A 20945-nucleotide genomic window follows, 5' to 3' on the forward strand; every position below is an offset into this window, starting at 1 on the left:
GTGGGCGACACGCCGAAAAAAAAACCCCCGAGATCACCCGCCCCACGCCACAACAACGCCAAGCCATCCTTTGGACTATTTTGTACGCCCTGCCGCCATCGCGCAAAATTTGCGACAACAGCCCCGCTGGCGCAGGATCCCCGCTGCCGGGGCTAAGGGGACGACCCCCATTCGCCAAGAGAAAACAAGCAAAGTACTTACAACAACTATTTTTTTGAATGGTAGTTATCGACGAGAAGGATAGCAAGTCCGAACTGAAAATAATGTATTAGCTATCGAAGCCGTGGTTCAAAACAACAACCGAATCGGTAATGAAAGAAAACAAGCACAATGATTCACCTGCGCAACCATCGAATTGCGCTCCCTTCGTTTCGCCCTCCCTAGTGCCAAGCTGCTCTGCGTCTCTTTTTATCTCGACTTCGAAATTACAATGGGCAGGAAAAGATGTGCTTTTCTGTGTCGATGGTCGCTGATGCAGCAGTGAAAGCAGCAACTCCTTCTCTTAACGAGTCATGACGGGAACCGTTAATTCATTCCAGTCTATCCCCTCCCTCTTTGTCCTTCTTAGTTTAGCATTACGTCACAACTGTGCAGCCCGTCCACGGTCAGAAACCACAAAATTTACATTGCAAAATTTAGCCAGTGAACACTGGGAACATCTCTTGCTTCTTTTACTTTGTTTGCTACGTTGTGTATCCGATTCTTTACGTGCACGCCGTGCAGCAGTATAACGTGTTGAATGATTTGCGTGTGCACAATTAGTTTTGTCTCTTTCTGGGAGCAGCAGAAACCCTCTTTTTTCTTTGCTCCTTGTTACTCATCTGCTTGAGACGACATACAAGCTCACTCTTATTCAAAAATTGGTTAGCTTTTTTTTTTACATCCACCAACGTTGTCAGTTGTGATTATTATTATTAAAACAGAATGGCTGACACTCAAAGTCCTGAGTATTCTGACCTTGAGAGAGAGGAAAGCATGGTCGAAGAACTTCGAGACACGCAGATACGCGTCGCTAGCGACGATGAGGACTACAGCTCCGACAGCTCTGAGGAAAGCATTACCACGCACGCAGACGGCAATGAAACGCCACAGCAGCGCGCTGCGAATCAACGAGCTGGGCGGAACCGGCCTTCCGGTTCGGAACCGTTACGCATGCTTCGCGAAACGGCGTTTCCGGTTGAGTACCGCTTTGTTCAAACGTTAACCGAGGAGACTCCGACATCCGAGTTTAGCTCCGTAAACGAAGAAAAGCGCATGGGCCTGAAGTCGCTGGGTGGGCTTGTCAAATATAGCTCTGCGGATCTGTTGACACGGGCGTGGTACCTCTGTCCGACCGAGTTGAAGACGCGCGAGTACCCGCTTTACTCGAAGTTGCCCAAATGTCCTGATGTGATGGAAACTCGCTTCATTGATACGGACGAAATTTCACATTTCATGTGCACAATAGCACTTCAGCTGGGCGAGCGATACCACCGCGTCACACCTGTGTACCTGCGGTCGCTGCTTGTGCAGGCGGTAGTTCGTGATGAAATTGCAGGCGCAAATCAAGGTTTCTGCAACAGCAAGCCGTATAGTGATGCGTTGCTGGCGCCGATGTGGGAGGACATTCCCGCTCGCGAAAACGGCATCGGCGATTTGTCCGAGGAAGATGAGAGCGACGACAACGAGTTCAACGAAATGTTGGAGTCTGAACCCGCTGTCAACGCGTTCGATTTCAGTGTCGCTCTTGTGCTTCCTGTCGTTGCGCAAAGTGTTGCAGCGGAAAGCCTGCGTCTACTGCATTCCTTGGTGAACCGGTGTTTGGCATCGCCATCCGATGCGGCCGTTCTGCGTTCATGGGGCGTGAGGCGAATTGTACTGATGGTGCTACGTCACATGTATCAACATTCGGGTGACGGTGAAAATAACAGGTGGATTGCCAGAGCCATTTCGCTGCTCTCCAAAATTTCCTTCACCTCTGGAGACACAAAAGGGCTGCTCGCGCTTCTGCGTTGGAGCCTGCTGCATCGCAGCGTCGTGGAGACGCTGACCATGCGCAACGTCCACAGTGTCGTGCAGCGTATTGAGGAGAAAACAGCTTTCCGAGTTCGTCTTTCAATTCCTGTGGTGCCCTCGAAGGAGCAGACTATTTCGCTTCTCCATTCTATCGGCAGCACTCCGCCATTTGTGAAGGGGTTGTGCGTTTTCATGGAAGAAGATGCCGCCCGCTGCATTGTCTTCACGGAAAATCGCTCCTTCAAGGTAGCGTTGACCCCGCCGTTCGAAGTTATCTGCTGGAGCAGTAGCGCACCGGATTCGTGCAGGGGCGTCTACGTCGAAGAAGACATGTCTGTTTGCGTTCTGGGCGACAACGGCAAGGTGTTTTTTATCGACAAAGATACCTTGATGGTGACCAAAACGCTCACGCCACCAGTGTCGTCTGTATCGTCTAGAGACTTTCCGTTATACATCGGGAACGAAGAGTACATCACACCACACTTCCTTGCCGGCGCCTCCACTGATAAACAGGCGTGCTTTACGGGAGACGAAATCAATGGGAGCTTGCTACCGAGCACCATCACATTGCCACGCACGTGCGACTCGATGAGCGTGCAGTTCTATCTCTGTCCTGTCATCACTGGAACCGTGAGTGAGATGAAAATACTGCAGCTCAGCTCCGGCAGTAAGAACTGGCTCACCGCAACTGTATGCTTGAACCCTTTGAACTCCACGATGCTTCTCACCTTTTGCCACGGCCAGGACACGGTGGCCGAAGTGCGCGAGACGCTGAAGTCCGAGTGGGCCCTGTGGAGCGCCACGCTAACGGCAGCAAACGACACCGCGTCGTGGACAGTGTTTAAAAATGGAGTCCCATGCGAGGCGCGAAGCCAAAGCGGTACCCTGACGCAGCCATCCGTAAGCATCACACCGACGCTGTTCAGGGGTCGAATAAATGCATACGTTTCTACGCTGCAGTTGTGGAGCCGCGCACAGAACATCGAAAGCATGCGCAACACGGCGCTGGAGCACCCGTCGGAGAACAAATCACAGTTTCTCGTCTTCTCCTTCCTCATGGACGAAGGTCTGGGATGCAGTCTGCACAGCCCTCAAACCGGTTATGTGTGGCAAGGCGCCGGATTGCGTTGGGATTGTCCACCGAGACCGTTCCCTGCAACTCGTCACGCCTCGCGGCGGGTGCAGTGGTGGCCATCCGGTGAGTACTACGTGGTTACGAACACATTCGAGTACGCGGTGATTGAACCGCAGTCAACCACATGGGTCGACCGCGACGGGCGCGTTGTCGAGCAGGACGACGGTCTCTTCTCTGTCAACGAGCGACCGTTTTACAACATCAGCGACGGCTGCTTCTACCTCTCAACGCAAGACACCGTCGGCATCTACTCGGTGAAGTCCAACTCGCCACCGGCGGCCTATCTCAAGCATCTTCCGTCCTTGACAGCCGGCAAACAATGTTGTGCACGCATGCTTGAGTGCGTGCGCACGCGCGCCTCGATTACCGCGCAGCAGTACTTGGAATACCTGGTACATCGCTCAAACTTGTATTTACTGACGTTCAGTGACGAGCACGACGGTATAGGGCCGATCGATTTGTCGTCAAGCCTGCGCGAGAATCTCACCGTTGTCGGCCGCCTCCTCGACATGACCGAATACCTCGTGTCCGGGATCGAGCGTGGCTCACAGGAATGTCTCTCTGCTGAGCTTATTTTATGTTTCATTGGGCGGCTGCTGAACATCCACGTGAAGCAATTCGAGCGTCAGTGTCCTGGCCAGGTTGTACGTGTTGTGGTGGACGTGCACAAGCGCCTACAGGAACTGAACAGCCAGACGAGGCAAAACGAATTCTTGCACGAAGCCGCAAGCGTGTTCGGTGAGCTGAACAAGACGGTTCTAGCGGGCTGCGTGAGCCACGACTTTCAGATGAAGCTCATCAACGAGAGTGCCAGCTTGAAGGACGTCCGACAACTTTTGATGCCCGAGAATTTGGCGCAGTTTGTGGCCTCCGTGATACAAAAGGATATGAAGAAAATGTTCATGGCGTTTCTACATCGGCTGAAGGAGGAGTGTCAGGAAGAGGCAGTATGCGTTTTTGAGAAGAAGCCGCGCCAGATTGCTGCATCGGAGGCGATGCTGAGCACCCTGCTCGGTATGCTGTCGCAGCAGGAGTACTCGCAGTGGCACTTGGTCGCAGCGGCCCTCATCAGCTCCTTGTGCAAGTGGATCATGCGCTGTTTCGAGGAGAAATTCGCATCCGACGCCGAGCGTTTTGCGAACGTGGATGTTTTGAAGGGAACATCTATTGGTATTGTCCTCTTTCCGGTCGTACATTACATGTGCGACATCCAGCTGAACTCTACCATCGCCCCTGACGCGCTGCGGGCTCTCAACGACGCGCGCAAGTGTTTAGCGCGGTACAGTCTGTCCACCGGTAAAGAAGACAACGAGATCGTGTCCTTTACAGAGACGCACTACGTAGTGTCGCCGCCGCAGCTGACCGCCCCATTCACGGCGAACCTGTCCTTGCAATATGCCAAAAGCATAAAGGTGGAATTTGCGGACTCGCCCGAAACGGGCGAGCGCGCTTCCGGTCGCACCACCGTCTCCCTCATCACCAACAACTGCCTCGCCGACGTAGAGGTTCTCAACCCAGGCCAGCAGGCCGTCTTCCAAGAGGGTGCACGGATCTCCATCGTGTGCGGTGCCGATGCATCGCAGCAGACTCCTGTTTCAGGGGTGTCACTCATCGTGCACACAGCCGTGGAGCTGACGACGGAGAAGACGGACTGGATGCGCGATATTTGCCTGGCCCTCAGCTCCATCATTATCCGGGTCACGCAGCTTAACTTGCACGACACTTCCCCCTCCGGCAGCACACTGGGTGAAGAGTCCTTCCTGCGTGGCGGTCTTTCCACGGACGTGGAGAAGCGCAACCGAATCGTGCCTATCGCCGACGGCAAGGAGGAGTGCGCGGAGCTTCACACGCAGCTGTGCGCCGCCGCGGAGAAGTCGGATGAGGTATTGGCTTCCATTTGGACAGCTGTGTATGAGCGAAGCCGCATTCCGTACGCCGGCCGCCTGGAGAGCATCATGCGGTGGGCAACCTGCGCACTGGCGTGGCACACACTGTCGTTTCCAACGGAGGAGCCACAGACGGTGGAGAGGCTGTTGGTCGGCGCGGTCGAGAAACTGAAGCAAAAGATCTTTTTGTTGCTGGAGGCGCTGCAGCAGGGACGCGAGGAGGCCATCGTTGAGCGTGCGCGGTTTCTCCTGCACGACGTTACACCGCGCATCTTTGGCGAGTCACAGCTCGCCAACAACCAGCACACGGAGGAGCCCGTGACGGCGGAGACTGATCGCGGGTCGCGGCAGCAGTCGCGGCTGATGTACTCCCTGGGCCACCGCAGTCGAGCTGCAATGGCGAGCTTTCCGACGTTCACGGCGCAGACGCTGGACTTATCGAGTAACCACCGTGGCTCCCTCGTGAGCACGCGCAAAACGGCGACGCGGATGGCGGACGCCTCCCCAGTAAACATCTTCAGCAAAGCTGCGAAGAGCGAAGAGGACGGGATGCCGAACAAGCTTATTTATTTCATGATTAATGGGATGAACAAGTCGACGGAGGAGATACTGAAGGACATGGTACTCAAGACCCAGCAGACAGTGTACCAGACCGCCGCGTACCAGCTGCAGGATGACCTGTGCAAATCCTTCGCGCACGACCGCGAGATGCTCGCGTCGATTCTCACGACACACCTGCACTACCGTCTGGATGCCTCTCAAGCGAAACTGGTGACGGTAGGCGAGGGCAGCGACGCGGCGGAGGTAACGAAAGCGGGCTTTAGCCACCACTACACGGAGCAGATGGTCGGGTGCGGAATGCTGCGCGAGGTGGAGTTGCAGAAGGCGGTGTGCTCCTTCGTGCAGAGCTGTCTGCGGGCCCTGCTGTTAAAGCTGGACGACACACAAAACTTCCCCTACGCGGAGGCGGTGTACATGTGTGCGACGCTGTGCCACCCTTGGGACGGCGTTGACATGTCCGTTCTCCAGCCACGTGAGATCTTTGCCCTTTTGAAAAAGCTGTTCACGACCGCGTACGGCCTACGCCTGGACTCCACAAGCGGCGACGCTGAGAAGTACTACGAGAGCCACGGCCTGTTTGACCTGGCGCATCGGTGTCTCGTCACGCCCAACGCGATGCTGCAGACCTCGGTAGAAGGCGTGCACGTGGTGCAGAGCGAGGTGCAGGGACTGCACGTAGAGAACGTCAACATCGTCTTCAGCGCTCGCACGCACTGGAAGGCACACGGGCCCAACACGAAAATACCAGCAAAATCGGAAGAGGTGGACTACTACGCCAATTACGGCATCCCATGCGTGATTAGCGAGTTTCCTGACGTTCAGTACTTCGAGGTGACGCTGGATTTCGCGCTGCACCCAGACAATGCGGTGCTGCAGATGGGTCTCAGTCTTGTCCCGCTGTCCCCGCTCGATCCGGTGCGCGCGGACTACGTGCTTTCGCTTGCGTCCAACGGCCGCGCCCATCACCCTGAGAAGCAAGACTGCCAGCTGTCGGACCCATGGAAGGTGGGGGACGTAATCGGGTGTGGGCTCATGGCCCCGTCGAACAGCGTCTTCTTCACGCAGAACGGCAAGTTTCTCGGCGTCGTGGCGGAGATGTCGTCCCTGTCGAGCGCCATTCCTTTTGTCAGCGTACAGGGCGATGACACCTTGATGAAGGTCATCGTCAACTTTGGCGAGGAACAACCTTTTAAGTTCGACCTCGCCTCCATGCACTGCAGCAGTCGCCATCGTTATCTTACGCCGGCAACCGTGTGCGACACCGTCCTCATCACCACCGACTACCTCGTTACGATGTGCTACAAAGACCTCTCCTGCGACAACACGACCTCTGCGACGAACGGGGAGGCAATCAGCGGACTCTTGGAGAAGGCGACCGCGTTCCTCAGCACCGCGGCGACGTCGCTGATGGCGAAGCTGAACGCGTACCCTGCCGGTCAAAACACCCGCATTGAACTGATTGTGGTGCTGCTTTCGCGCATTATGCACTGCGTGTCTGTCGTCATTGAGTGCTTCCGGTATGACTCTGTGACGCCTCGCACGCACGCGATGGTGTTACAGCTGTGTGCAGTGATGCTTACGCGATGCCGTGACAAGTGGGTGAAGGTGCGGGCGTCGCACTGTTTATCGATGCTGTGCAAGATGCTTCGACCTGATTACCTCGTGGATGCGTCGGAGTCCTTGCGCGGTATCGTCTCGTCGGAGGACATCGTGCAACAGCTGGTGGACCTCGCCCGCGTCAAGCTCATCAAAGAAGTCGAAGCACCTATGCAGCCGCCGCGCTGGGTGGGCGACACGACTGTGGTGAAGGGCAAGGGCACATTCTTTGGCTCCGTGCCGTTACCGAAGAAAGGCACCCACCTCGTCGGATTCCGCATCAAGCGTCGGCAGCAACAAGTGCAAGGTCCAGGTGCACCGCTTGGGGGATGCTACTACCTCGGCTTGGCGCACGGCCAGCCATCCATTCCTAACATGGGAAATCTGATCAGCCGCAACGACGTCTTCGTGCTTCAAGACACGGACGACCAAGATCAGGTTGCACACTTGCTGTTGCGACGCCACTGCATTCCGCGCAACAATCACCGGCGAGTGTACGGCAACGACGAAGTGGTGTGGGTGGAGTTCAACGCCGACTACGGTGAGATCACGTTCTACCGCGAAAATATGGTGATGATCGGGCTCGCGTTTGCCAACATTGCGCAGGTGGATGACCTGTACCCCATTGCGTTTCTCTTCAACGATGACGCCTCGTGCGAGATTATCCCGCCGCCGTCCATCTCCGACGAGTCGGTGGAGCACTGGACGGAAAGTCTGCGGCGTAGCACGGCCATCGACTCACTGCAGGAGTTGCACCTGGTGCCAGGCTTCTCGCCTGTTATCTCGCTCATGGTGCAGCGTTCGATCTCGCAGTTGGACCGCGGCCTTGACGCCTGCCTCGTTGCGCTCGGTGTTCTCGGTGGCGAGCGCAGCTACCTCTACTGCCAGCACGACACGTTCGGCATGGTCGTCGTGCACGCCATCGCCGAAGTCACCGGAAAAGTGGTGGTGTACCTCGCAAGCGATGAAGACCGGCGACTCTTCACGGTGCAGCCGCACGGGTTGAAGCCGTCGTTTATCCAGACGCCACTGTACCAGAGCGCGTCGCCCGACGCGCACAACTGCGCCTCGCTTCTGTCAAACGAGCTGTACAAGATCCTCTACGAAGCCTCGGTGGTCGCTCCGTTGCTGCACAACGAGGAGGAGCAGCGCCGCGAGGTGGAGCGGCTCTACCAGGAGTCTCTGAGCCGCTCTACCGCGATGAATCTCATCGGCGTCCTAACGGAACAGCAGCAGGAGGTGAAACAAAGTGCGGCGGTGGTAGGCAACGCAAGCGCGGTGGACATGGGCTCGACGAACTTGCCGTACCAGCGGTCGAGCACCGATGTCATCTTCACTGAACGGACGGTGGCGATAGATTTGCATTGCTCCACCAAGACGCTTTATACACCAAACCCGTCGATCGCCGTCACCACGGCAGAAGGGTGCTCCGTGGTGCGGGGAGACGTTCAGATGGACATGCGCTTCACCCTGGCGGTGTCCATCACGCAGACATCGCCGAACGACCTGATGTACGTCGGCTTCACCACGACGCAAATGCGCTGGCCGGAGACGCAGGACGAGGTCGCCAACTGGGACGACGCGTGGGCACTGTGCAACCGCGACTCTGCCGCGACGAACAGCGTGAACTGCTGCATGGAGCCTGGCATCATTTTTGGCGCAGCAGAGAAGCTTTTCCAGAGCGGAGATGTGCTCCTGATGCGTGTGAACCGACAGGAGAGGACGATCGCGTTTACGCGCCTGCGTAGTGGTGAGCAGACGGATCTGGGCGTCTTGTTTGAGGGCGTCCCACTCTCGTGCGACCTGCGGCCGATGGTGGTGTGTGGTGAGGAGACGATAGTGGTGTTCTCCACCCTCAATTCGTGTCTCTTCCCAGCGCGCGTAACGTACCCGATCAGCAACTTCAACAATCCGTCAAAAGATCGCGTCACCTGCAGTTCGTGCTTGCGCCGGCTAAGCCCGCCGTGGTACGGCAGCGAGGACAACATCGCCTTGTGTGAGATGTGCTTCAGCTCGTGGAAGCGGCCCAAGGACATGTTCTTCGCGGTCAGCGCGGCCTCCCGCGCCATACCAGAGTACCTTGTATCCGTCCATTGCCCCGAAACTCTTCGGGTCGGCGAGTACGTCGAGTTTGAGGAGAACGCCGCTCTGGGCTGGTCGGACATACGCAGCGTCAACGCGGAGATTCTGGACGGGACCTGCATCGCCCTCCACGACGAGTGCTTCGCCTTCAGCGAAGAGCTCTCCCAGTTTGGGCCCCGACGAGTGGACATTAAGCTCTGTCATACCACTGGCGTGCTCGGCCACCCCTTCAGCGGGATGCACTCCTTCACGCCTCTTTGGAGAGATGGACAGCAGATCCGCACCACCTGCACCCTTCGCGGCGACTGCGTCGCTGTCAGCGCCACTCTGCTCCCGATGCGCACTAAGTCGTTCTTGAGCCTCCACATTGGAAGCAACACGCACAACACACTCTTCTCCATGACAGAGGTGTTTGTGGGTGTGACAAATCTGGCCGACACGTCGAGGCCTATGAGCCGCGGAGACTTGGAGCAGCTATGCGGGGCGAAGAACGCATGGGGGGCGTGGTGCGACACGAGCGAGAAGGTGAGCGGCAACGGGGACGTGTTCATTTTGGTGGACTGTCTGAACAACTGCATTTTTCTCAGCTCCACTTTGAGCGGGCTGTATAGCAAGCCGTTCGTCATATCGGGCAGCATTTCAGCGGACGCCGACGAGGATAATCTACGGCTTCTTGTCTTCTCGCATGACCCGTGCAGCGTGCACTCGCGTGAGGGTCTTGTGTCGTACAACGAGTGCGTGGAGCCCAGCTTCGCGCCAGTCGCCATCGGCCTTTTTCCAGAAAGCAGCGACGAGCCGTCGGTGGACACCTTCAACGAGGCCATTGTGCTTATGGACACGGTGGAGCGCACCCAGGCATACACCAAGACGGAGTGGAGGTACACCCCGCACGCGGACAAGTTGGACAACGGGACGCTGTTTTACATCGGCGACACCGTGACATTCTTCCACGACGGAGAAGTCATCCGCGTCTACATCCAAGGCATACCCATGGCAAGCCTGGAGCTCAAAGACGATCAGCGCTGCGAACGCCTCCGTATCGTAGCGTACCTCTCCACGCGTGGCACGACGGCGACGATTGTGCCTCCGTTGTACGGAACATCGCATCTCGGCAAGGTGACCCGTGTCTGTGGCCCGGACGTGGCGGTGGTGGAGATGGTGTCGGAGGGTGGCAAAAGCGAGCGCTTGGCTGTTCATCGCTCTGCAGTGCGCTTCTGCGCCATGGTGGCCTCCGCGCTGGACGAGCAGTCGGGCCTGCGTGACGGCGACCCACTGGCGTTCAAAATCGGTGGGCTGCAAATATCAAAGCGCGGCACCGTCGCCAGCGTGCAGGGCGCCGTCGTCAACGTGTGCGAAAGCAGCGACAAGCGCAACCTTCTTTCCATCAACATGAACCAGTGCTTTTTGCTGCGCAACGAAGGCAAGCAACGGTGCCGCAATGCCTCGTACCCTCTCATCTCACCGCCCACCAGCTCCATCACACGAGTATTTGAGGTCGGCAAGAAGAAGTTTCGCTTGCAGAGCCGCGGCTCCTACAACGGCATCATGTTCGACTGCAAAACGTGCGAGACGATCGAGATCATTGGCCTCTCGGTGCTGACGCGTGTGACGGGCTGCCACCAGGTGCAGGCGTATTTCCGCAAGGGCAGCAGCACCAACCACGAGCGCGATGGGCGGTCGTGGACCATGGTTTTTGAGGACATGATCGATATGACGGCAGACCATCAATTCAGCATTCCCCTGGCGCCAATCATCGTCGAAGGTAACACGACGTTCGCCTTCTACATTAACACCTCGCACAACTGTGGTGTCGGCTTCTACTGCGAAGAGGACGGGTGCGTCGGCGAGATCGGACACGAGCTCGACACAGACGGCACGCTCTCCGTTTGTCTGGGCCGCAAGAGCGGCAGCAGCGACCCGTTCACGGAGTTCAGCATGTCGCCTCGCGGGTTCTGCGGGACGATCCAGTACAAGCAGAACCACGGCTCCTCTTTGCCCTCTATTGAGGGCAAGCTGCTCGCGAGCTCCGCCATGGACGCCAACCTGCGCCACTGCAGCGATTCGCTGCGGCTCATCTGCCGGCCTCCTGCTACGACGAAGGATATCGCTGTCACGTTTCGCGTCCGCGTCTTGTCACTGGCGGTCCGCATCATTTCCTTCTCCCTCCCTGTGCTGCTGCTGAACCCGTCGGCGAACGCCACGCAGGGCATCTCGCACTGCTCCGTCTCGATGTTCTATACCCAGGAAGAGCGCGTTGAGTGGCAGTGGATTTGGAACTCGCGCTTTTTGGTCGAGGACGGCCACGCATCGGAGGTGACGCTCGATCCGGCAAACTTGTGTATTGAACAAGGCACCTACACCTTTCGCATTCTGCTGAAGAACATCGAGAGCGACGGCGTCGGTGCCCCACCACATCTGTGCCTGCTGAGCAGCAGCGACCCAACCTATGAACGCAAGAACGGCCTCATTGCGGTTGACGGCTTCTTCGGTGACGTCACGTGCGAGGCGAATACGCCAGTCTTGGAGGGAAAGCTGCACACGATGGTCACCGGCGCGCACCTGAACCAGAGCAACTCAGCGTCGTACAACGGTATCATGTTCGACCTACGCAGCAAGAAGGAAGTTACGCTGGAGGAGGTCTTTTGCATCTCGCAGACGACATCTGATCGGGTCACTGTGCGCGTCTTCTGGAAAGAAGGCAGCATGGAAGGGGCTGAGAAGGCACCGCACCAGTGGCGCGAGGTGCTGACGAAGGAGGTGGCGGTGGTGGATAAGCACCCCTTTTCTGCTGGGCCGCTGATGCTGCGGATGCGCGCGAATCAAGTCTACTCTATTTTCATCAACACGTCTTCCAGCTGCGGCGTGCGCTTCTACAACAGCAGCGACGGGCACGTCGGCGACATTCGCGACGAGTTCGACAGCGACGGCATTCTGTCCATCTTTGTGGGACGAAAAAGCGAGTCATCATCGCCATTCGTGGAACTACCGCTAGAACCGCGCGCGTTTCGTGGGCGAATCACGTACCGCACCTACGCTTTGCAGAACACTGAGTCGACCGAGTGTGCCATCTTCCCGTACGTCCGAGGGTTTCTCGTCACCCGGATGCTGGTAGCTCTCATGTCCTACGTCGAACTGTCCGGCACCAACTTGTCCCCCAGCTTCTCGTTCGAAAGGCTGCTGAAGACGATTTCGCTCCTGGCAGCGTCGCCGATGGAGTCGCTGGGTGATCTGACCGGCGCCGAAAACGTGCTCGCGACGCTCATCCGCCGGTCAAGCGAGATCCACAGCACCATCGTGACGCTTCCCATCTCCGGCAACCAAATCTCGCTCATCGCACCGTTGGCCAAAGGCGACGTGGCACTGTTGACAGAAACGCAGAGCGCTGACCCGAATACGCTCGTCCGCCTGCGTACGCACGTGCAGCCCGACGGCACGGCGATGGTGCACAACCTCGATGAGATGCAGCCGTTCCGCGTGCCCGCTAAGCGGCTGCTGCCTGTAGTGAAGTGCATCGCATGCGGAGGCGTCTACGCGTACGGCGTGTGCGCCGCCTCGGGTGCTGAGCACATCCCGCTGGTGTCTGAAGACGCTCGTGCCGTTGAAATCGTCGCGAATGGGCTGCACGAGGCCGGACGGGTGGACACCGTGCAAGAGGCCATAGAAGCCGCCGTGACAGCTGTCGGAAGTGCGCGGCGGCGCGACGGGATGGTGGTGGTGGCCGACGTTGCCTCGAAAGCAAAGGCGGAGGTGCGAGTTCGCGTCGAGCCCGGCGGCGTCGCGTTTATGATTCCTGTCTCGCTCTTTCTCAGCGAGGAGGAGTACAGCGAGGGTAGCGGGACGCTGTGTCCATTTGTGTACCACCATGTCGCCGGCGCCGCCGTGTCGCTGCGTCTATCGACGACAAATGACTTTTTCTCGATCCTATTCATGACCGACGGCGCCACCCACAGCACCGACGCGACAGCGGCAGCTGCGCCGGCGCGTTTCTTGCACCTGCGGCTCTGCGGTGGCGACGACGACGCACGCGAGACGCTCACGCAGGATGACGTGCCGTTCATGATGTGCCGCGGCGGCGAGTCATGCGTGTCGCTGGTCGACAGCGTCCACGCAGGCTACGCCGCCAGCTTGCAGCGCAACAGCGTGGTGTCGCTGTTCCTTCAGATTGAGGCAAGCCCCCCGTTTCCGCTTACGCCGCCCGTGGTCGCGAAGGTGGATTGCTGGATGTGGGAGGGAAATTCGGTCGAGACGCAGCTCAGCTCGACCAACGCGTCGTATCTTCAGCACGTGTTCTCTGCAACGGGGGTGGCTGCCGGCTGGCCGCACTTTTCTGCCTTTATGGTCACCGCCAAAGGGAAAGAGACGACCATTTTCCTGGAGCTTCATGTGGCGGAGGTGTATCGACGCACCCTGTCGTCGTCAGGAATGATGAGTCGCGTTGCCCCGCTCACCTCCACCGTGCGGATCCGCAAGCCGTTTAACGTGCAGAGCGACGAGGTGCTGACGCTGCGCGTAACGACGGAAGGCGACTTCTTCCTCTACGACACCAACGACATTGTACGGTGCAGCATCTCGAAAGAGGAGCTCTACGGCGGCAAGCACCAGAAGAAGCTCCACAAGATTGGCTTCGTCAGCGTGGATCCGGAAAAGGCGACGGCGCTGCTGTACGTCCCCGAGAAGGTTCGCCGCAACCCGCGCGTTGCTGTCACGCTGGACCACAAGACAACGTCATCGACGCCGACGTCGCCAACAAAGACGTACAGCCCGTCGTGGGTGAAGTTTGATGCAACACACATCAACGTGACGCGCAACGGGCTGACGGCGAGCTCCGTTAACGAGATGGGCGGCGGTGACGCAGTTCTCGGCACGCCGCTGCCTGCTATCGGCGTCGCGTCTTTTGTCGTGCACATCCACCGCAAGGACTCACAACCAGGCACGCCGCTCGGTTCCGGCTTCTTCGCCGGAGTTGCCCTGACGAGCTTCGCACAGTTCGCTCCCGAGTACACGGCAATTAAGACGAACGTGGGCTCATTGTGGGTTGTGCAGGACGTACAGGACGATGACTCGATGGCGAACCAGGAGCTCCTGCCACCGCTCATGCGATGCTCCTCTGGCCAAAAGGTTCTCTTCTGCGACAGCACCAAAATTGTCTTCATTGTCGACCGTAGCAACGGCACGCTCTCGATTTCGCGCGACAACGAATCGCCGCAAGTCGTTTTTCAAGGCATCCCGCACGGTGCGTCTATCTCTCCCTTTGTGCGCCTCGACCATCCCAACTCGTCGGCCACGCTGGCGCGCTTCTCAAGCGCGGTGGAGTACGCGCGGTTTCACCAGCCGTCGTTGGAGAAGGTGCTATGTTCGCAGCCCATCACTCCGTCACTCCTGCGCCGCTATCCGCTGTTTATGGTTGTCCAAGCGTTCCCTTTTCTGTCAGAAATTGTGCGCCAACTCCCGACCCGGCTAGCGGGTGTGTTGGAGCGTAGTTGGGGTGAGCAGACGACGCGCTCGCGCTTCGAGTATCGGCTGTCGCGGGTTCTGGAGGAACTGACAGAGCTCGGTGCTTTTGCGCGCGCCTCGCCGGAGTTTGATGCCGCCAAGGCGGACGCCATCGTGGACTACCTCACGAAGTGCTCTCAGTGCGAGGTGGTGGTGTTTCCGCCGCGCAGTGACGGCGCTGCTGCTTTGCTTCCGGTGAAGGCGAAAGAGGCAAGCGTGCACATCCGACTGCCCCTGACGTACGAGCTTGTGGGCCTGGTGGCCTCCACCAACATGGTGCGCGTGCTGTACTTTGACGCGGAGTTCGGTGTGGTTGAGCGGACGTTGCACCTCTTCTACACAAGCGACATGCGGTATGTGCTTCACAGTACCAACAGCGTCCTGCCGCACTTATCAGTGATGCGGCAGCACGACATTCTGCCTGCCCTCGACGAGGCAGAGGCGGTGGCCGTCATCGCGGACGGCTGGTTTGATTGCACCCTCGAAGACTACGACGGCGCACTCGATATCAAGGCGCAACAGGAGATCGCATCGTCGCTTGTTTACGCGTTAGAGCACTGGCACTTGCATCAACTGGTCCACGGTCACGTGCAATCCAGCAACCTGTATCTACGCGTCGTGCACGGCGAGGTGGTGCAGTGCTGCCTGTGGGATGTGCATCAGCTGCTGCCGTCGAGCAAGTTTGCCTCGCACGAGCTGCGCGACACCGGCGTGCGCTCGCAGTTCGGCGACCGGTGGGGTTGCTGGCGCATTCTGCACTCCTTTGAGCTGCTGCTGGCGCAGAACCCGCAGATTACGGAATGCGTGGAGCTCATGGTGGACGAGGCGACAAGTATCTCTCGCGCGCTGCAGCTCAGCGAAGCCTTCCAAGACACCTTCAGCGACAACGGCGAGGGACCGACGTTCTCGCTGCGGACCGGATCGCGGCTGCGTGGTGGGTCGGGCTCGTACAATGGGATCATGTTCGACGTCGTGGCGAAGAACAACACCGTGCGCATTACCAAACTCTCCTTCATTCCGGACACGAACACCGTGGCGACGGTGCGGCTCTACACGCGCAACGGCACCTTCATGGGCTACGAACGCGACACGGAGGCGTGGACGAAGCTGGTCGAGGAGGAGCTGGCGCTGAAGGACACGTGGGAGGTGACATTGGAGAACTTCGAGCCCATCACCGTCCCCGCCGGCGCGAGGGTGGGCATCTTCTTGCACACAACAAGTGGCAGTGGTGTTTTGTTCTTCTCGGAGAATGAGGGTCTGCAGGGGCAGACCGGCGACGTGGAGGAGGAGAACGACGACATCGGCATCACCGTCGGCAAGAAAAGCGAGAGCGCAAACCCGTTTGTGGCCGTGCAGAGCCAGAAGCGTTTGCTGAAGGGCAGCATTACGTACACCGTGCTCATGCGCTCCAACGGTCCACGCAGCCGTCTCATATACTCGTCGGAGCCGGAGGTTGGTGAGGGGAAGAACGAGGACCACATTGGCGTGCGCTTGGTGCAAATTGACGAGAGCAAGGAAACGCACCAAGACCCGCAGGTCGCGTCCGTGACTCCTGGCGCCGTCGCCGCTGCAACGCAGGGGAACAACAACGAGGGGTCGACAACAGATCTCTTCACGGCGGAACAGCTGTTTTCACCGACGTCTCGCCTGCAGATCGTCGATCCTTCCGTGACGCGGCGCAGTGCAGAGGAGGAGGTTCTTGCGCTCGTTGAGCCCGACCGCTTTGAGTGGCACCGCGCATCGGAGGTCATTTCAGTGCGTCCAGAGCCGCTGTTAGAGGCGGCTGCGCCACTGGTATGCACGCTGGCGCTGAGCAAACTGCAACGGCGCCGCGCCCTTCTCCAGCAGCACAACGACGGCACTTTTGCGTTCCCGTGCCGCCCGCTGCATTTTACCCCGTTGCCCATCCGTGCCGAGGATGCCGTGGCGACTACGCAGGCGTGGCTCACGCACCCTGCTTTGACCAAAGAGGTCACTCTCATCTCGGAGCCAATCACGACGTCCTGCACTCTCTCCTTCTGGCAAAAAATCGCCGGGGCAGCATCTCTTCGCATCATGGACCACGTTCCCACGAAGGAAGAGTTGCTCGCGAGCGCGCCGATGACGCGCGATTTGCTTGTGGGCACTCGTAGCACTGGTGGCTTTGTACACATCGACGACATGCTGCAGTTTGTTGCATCCGCCCACAACCGCGTTCAGTTTCGGCTGAGAAGTCCTCTGTCGCAGAGCCCTGTCTACGTTGTGGCGGGCCTTCGCAACGTCAGCTGCCGCGATGCGCATCTGTTTGCGTACACAAACGCAGTTGATTCAAAGCTGCTCGTGCCCGCGGCAAACGGCTGCTTCTTCATGGCAGATTCGCCTGGCGCTAGCGTGCGACAAGGCGACGCATCATTGCCGCTCGCTACCACACGGTATTCGTCCGGCTGCTTCGTGGCTCTTGAAAGGAGATGTGGTGCCGACGTTGCCGCCGTTGATGATGACGGTAACGCTGCGGTCTCAGAGTCTGTCGTGCAGCTGCAGTCGTTGATTTCCAGTAAAAGCGAAGTACGGTTTGTGCGGTTGCCGCGAACGGAGACGGAAAGGGAATCTTGTGTGCTGGAGACAATACGTGGCGCCGATGCAGCATCCGGTTCGCCAGTGCGTGGCAACGTGCCCCGCTCGCCGCTACTGGTGGAGTTTCGCGAGCAGGTCAAGTGGAAATCGATGAAGAACTCCGTCGACTTTACGTGCCTCTCCTCATCGCTCTCGATCGTGGGGACGACAAGTGTGAGACAGATAACTGGGGGTGCGAATTGTGCCGGAACGGTGCCATCCCCGCGGTTCACCGTGATGGAGCGGCACCGCGTGCTGCTTCGCTTGCAATTCCCGCGCAGCAGACCCATCGAGCTGCTCCTGGACTGCAAGAGCGGGTCCTCCAACCCTATCCGCATTCTGCACGGCTCGTACACCTCGCTGAGCAGCCGCCTTTTCGACCCAGCCGTTCGTGAGGTCTTCCTGTACCTGGACGTCAACCTGCAGACGCGCGAGGTGACGGCGATCAGCAGCGACGGAACGGTGTGCCACCCTTTCGTGGAAGACAACGCGTACTTTTCGGACATACAGCTCGGTTTCGTGTTACATGCGCCGGCGTCGCAAATCGACGTGGTGGAATGGAGGGTGTGTACTTCGCAGGTGCGCGGTGAGATGAACGCGGTGGCCTTCAGGGATGTGTTGGAGGAGACGAATCTGCCCGCCGTTTCTGCGAACGTCGCCCTCAGCGTTGGAGCTGTGTGCCGCCACTCCCCTCGCGGTTCGCTCTCTGGCAATCGCGAGGTCAACCTTTCCACGGAGCAGCAGATGGAGGTGCTCATGGTGACGTACGCGCGTGTGTTGCTTGAAAAGACGCTTCTGGCGCAGGAGCAGGCGCGCGCAGCGATCCAGTCTCACTTTCTGCGTCTTCTTTCTTTCACGGCGCTTCGCACGCACCACGACATCTCCCGCGTCCTCGACGGCGAGATCAAACATGGCTCCTTCCGGCTGGTGTGTCAGAGCATTTCGCACCTCTGCTTGCCTTTCTTGCTCCAGGTCCCAACCGAGGTGGAGACGAGTGTCAACGTGGTCGCATCCCTGATGCGCAACGATGTGTTTCGCCGCGCCATTTCGAACGCGTTTGGTGCCTCACTCATTCTGGTGCTGCTGCGCACCGCGACCGTCTACACCCGCTCGACGCGACACGCGTCCCTGCACTGTGTGCAAGAGCTCCTGGCGGATGAGCGCGTTCCCCTGCCGTCGCACAAGGTCCTCACAGCACACCTGCGCCCCTTGACGGACATGATGGCGTCGTTGTGCCGCGGCCAGCGCATGGGCTCAGCTGTGGTGCAAACCGGCGTGACATTGATTGCGGACCTCATCGAGCGTTACCAGCGGGAGCGGCCCGCCCACCCCTACCGCGATGCTCCCTCGGAGATTCCGTACAAGCTGGTCATGTGCGCACGCGAGATAGTGCGTGCCATCACCCACGATCCTCCGCTGCCGCTCCCGGCCGCGATGGTGGCTGAGGTGAGCTCCCATCACACCCTGAAATGCGACATTGTGAAGCGGTTCAACGAAGCAGAGAATCGTATGTCCGCGGTCGGCGTGTTCACAGAAGAGGGCCGCGACGGTGACGGTAGCATGTCGTTTACGGTGCTGGTCAATGGATACCGTCACGGCTCCATTATCGTGGGCTGGAACTCGGCGACACGGCCAGCCCAGCAAGACGCCTCGCTGCCCTGCTTCGGGTACTACATCGACGGACGCACCGGCGGCGTGTTCCTGTGTTACAACTACACCAAGTCCTTCAAGGGACTCTCGCTGCGCGTCAACGCAGGGGACGAGTTGGTTACGTGCGCCAATTACCGAGACCACCGCATCAATTTCGAGGTGAGGCGAGGCGGCATCACAGTGGGCGAGACGAAGTTCGACACGGAGCGCGAAGTGATCGGGCTGCCGTTCTACGCCGTGGAGTACAGCGATGACGCCACGTTGGACCTGAATTCGTTCCGTCCAGGCCCACAGACACTTTCGGTGCCGCGGTTGTATGAGAGCATTTTGCAGTCCCCTTACGAGCAAGACACCGTCGCGCCGCAGTCGTACGACTTCTACGCGGAACTCAACATTTTTGCGCAGACCGCTCTCGACGTGCGCACCAGTGCCGACCTCGTCTCTTGTTTGACAAGTGAATCCACTGTCGCGAGCCACGAGCTAGCTAGTTACACGCAGGTTTCCTCCGTTCTCGCCGCGGGTGCGTTTGTAGACAAGATCTCTCTTTTACCTCTGAAGCCGTATCTTGTGCGCCTCAAGAAGCTAGACGAGCTGACGGCCGAATTTGCGCCGCTCATCAACCTGCGCCGGCGGACGGAGCTTTTTGACATTTTTGGAGTTCTCAAAAACCTTTGCTCGCGTGCGACAGAGGAGCAGATTCAGACGCGCATCATGACCCCCTTTCAGCATCGCCAAGGCAAGAAGGTGTCTGTGACCATCCACACGATGCAGGCGCAGCCGACAAGCACCACCGGCGCGTTCCCCACGCTGATGCGCTCCGTCTTTGGCCAATTGTACCTCCAACTGCAGCAGGCCACCATTGACACCTTCTTCGTGTCGCCCATCTTCACCGTGAAGCTCGCCGGCTTTGGTTCGACCGACGCTGGCGGCCCCTACCGCGATGTCCTCTCTCAGCTCGCCACGGAGATCATGACGACGCACCCGAGTAGACAGTGTCAACTGAATCCGCTTTTCGTGAACTGCGGACGCGGCGACGCCACCGCGATTATGCCGAACGTCGCTCTTCTGAGCAGCGCGCAAACTTCTCTGATGCTGGAATTTTTTGGCAAGCTGCTGGCCTCGTTCTTTTTGACACAAGACCTGCTGGCGGTTGAACTGCCGCCGCTCTTCTGGAAGCTGCTTCTCGGCGAGGAGGCAACCATCAAGGATCTCGCCACGCTGGACTCCGACATTGCAAAGCTTCTGCAGCCGGAAGAGCTGATGATGCGCACACAAGAGGAGCTGGACGAGCGTTTCCCTGGAATTACGCAGATGTGGCAGGTGATCGTCGAGGACAATCAGCAGTTTCTGCTTGACGACAACCTACCGCCGGAGACGGAGGATGGCGCGCGACTGCTCTCCCGCCGCATTGTGGCGAGCGAAATTGAGCGCTTCACGGCGGCGATCGGCTACATCCAGCAGGGATTTGATCAGGTACTCCCGCTGTACACGCTGCAGGCGTATCGGTGGCAGAAGGTGGAGCTACTCATCTGCGGCACACCAAAGCTTACCTGTGCCGACTTCCGCAACGAGTGCGACATACAGCTCAATACCCCGGACGCCACCATGTTCCTGGCGGTGCTGGAGGGCATGACCGATGAAGACCGCACATCGCTGCTGCGCTTCACAACCGGCCAGTCGCGGCTGCCGCTCAAGACAAAGATCAAAGTGACACACAACGGCAACAAGGATACGTTGCCCACCAGCAGTACATGCTTTTTTGCTCTGCGTCTGCCGTCTTACTCGTCTGCAGAAAAGATGAAGGAGCGTCTCCTCTACGCCGTTCGCCAGTGCAAGGCCATTGACGCGGACGGTCAGGCGCGTGAGCACCTCATTCTCGATTAGCTGTGAAAACACCAACTGCTTCTATTTACTCCTGTTTATTCGAACGCTATTTTTTGTTGTTGTTTGTTTGA

General features: G+C 58.6%; 1 protein-coding gene across 1 annotated transcript; it reads left to right on the forward strand.

Moving 5' to 3' along the window:
- Positions 1-924: 924 nt before the first annotated feature.
- Positions 925-20874, forward strand: ABB37_00782 (hypothetical protein; the record flags this gene model as incomplete). Its single annotated transcript, XM_015797117.1, has 1 exon — positions 925-20874. The coding sequence occupies one exon, from the start codon at positions 925-927 to the stop codon at positions 20872-20874; it is 19950 nt and encodes a 6649-aa protein (XP_015665125.1).
- Between the last annotated feature and the right edge of the window lie 71 nt (positions 20875-20945).

Source organism: Leptomonas pyrrhocoris (assembly GCF_001293395.1).
Source record: "Leptomonas pyrrhocoris isolate H10 chromosome Unknown, whole genome shotgun sequence".
NCBI classification, from domain to species: domain Eukaryota; phylum Euglenozoa; class Kinetoplastea; order Trypanosomatida; family Trypanosomatidae; genus Leptomonas; species Leptomonas pyrrhocoris.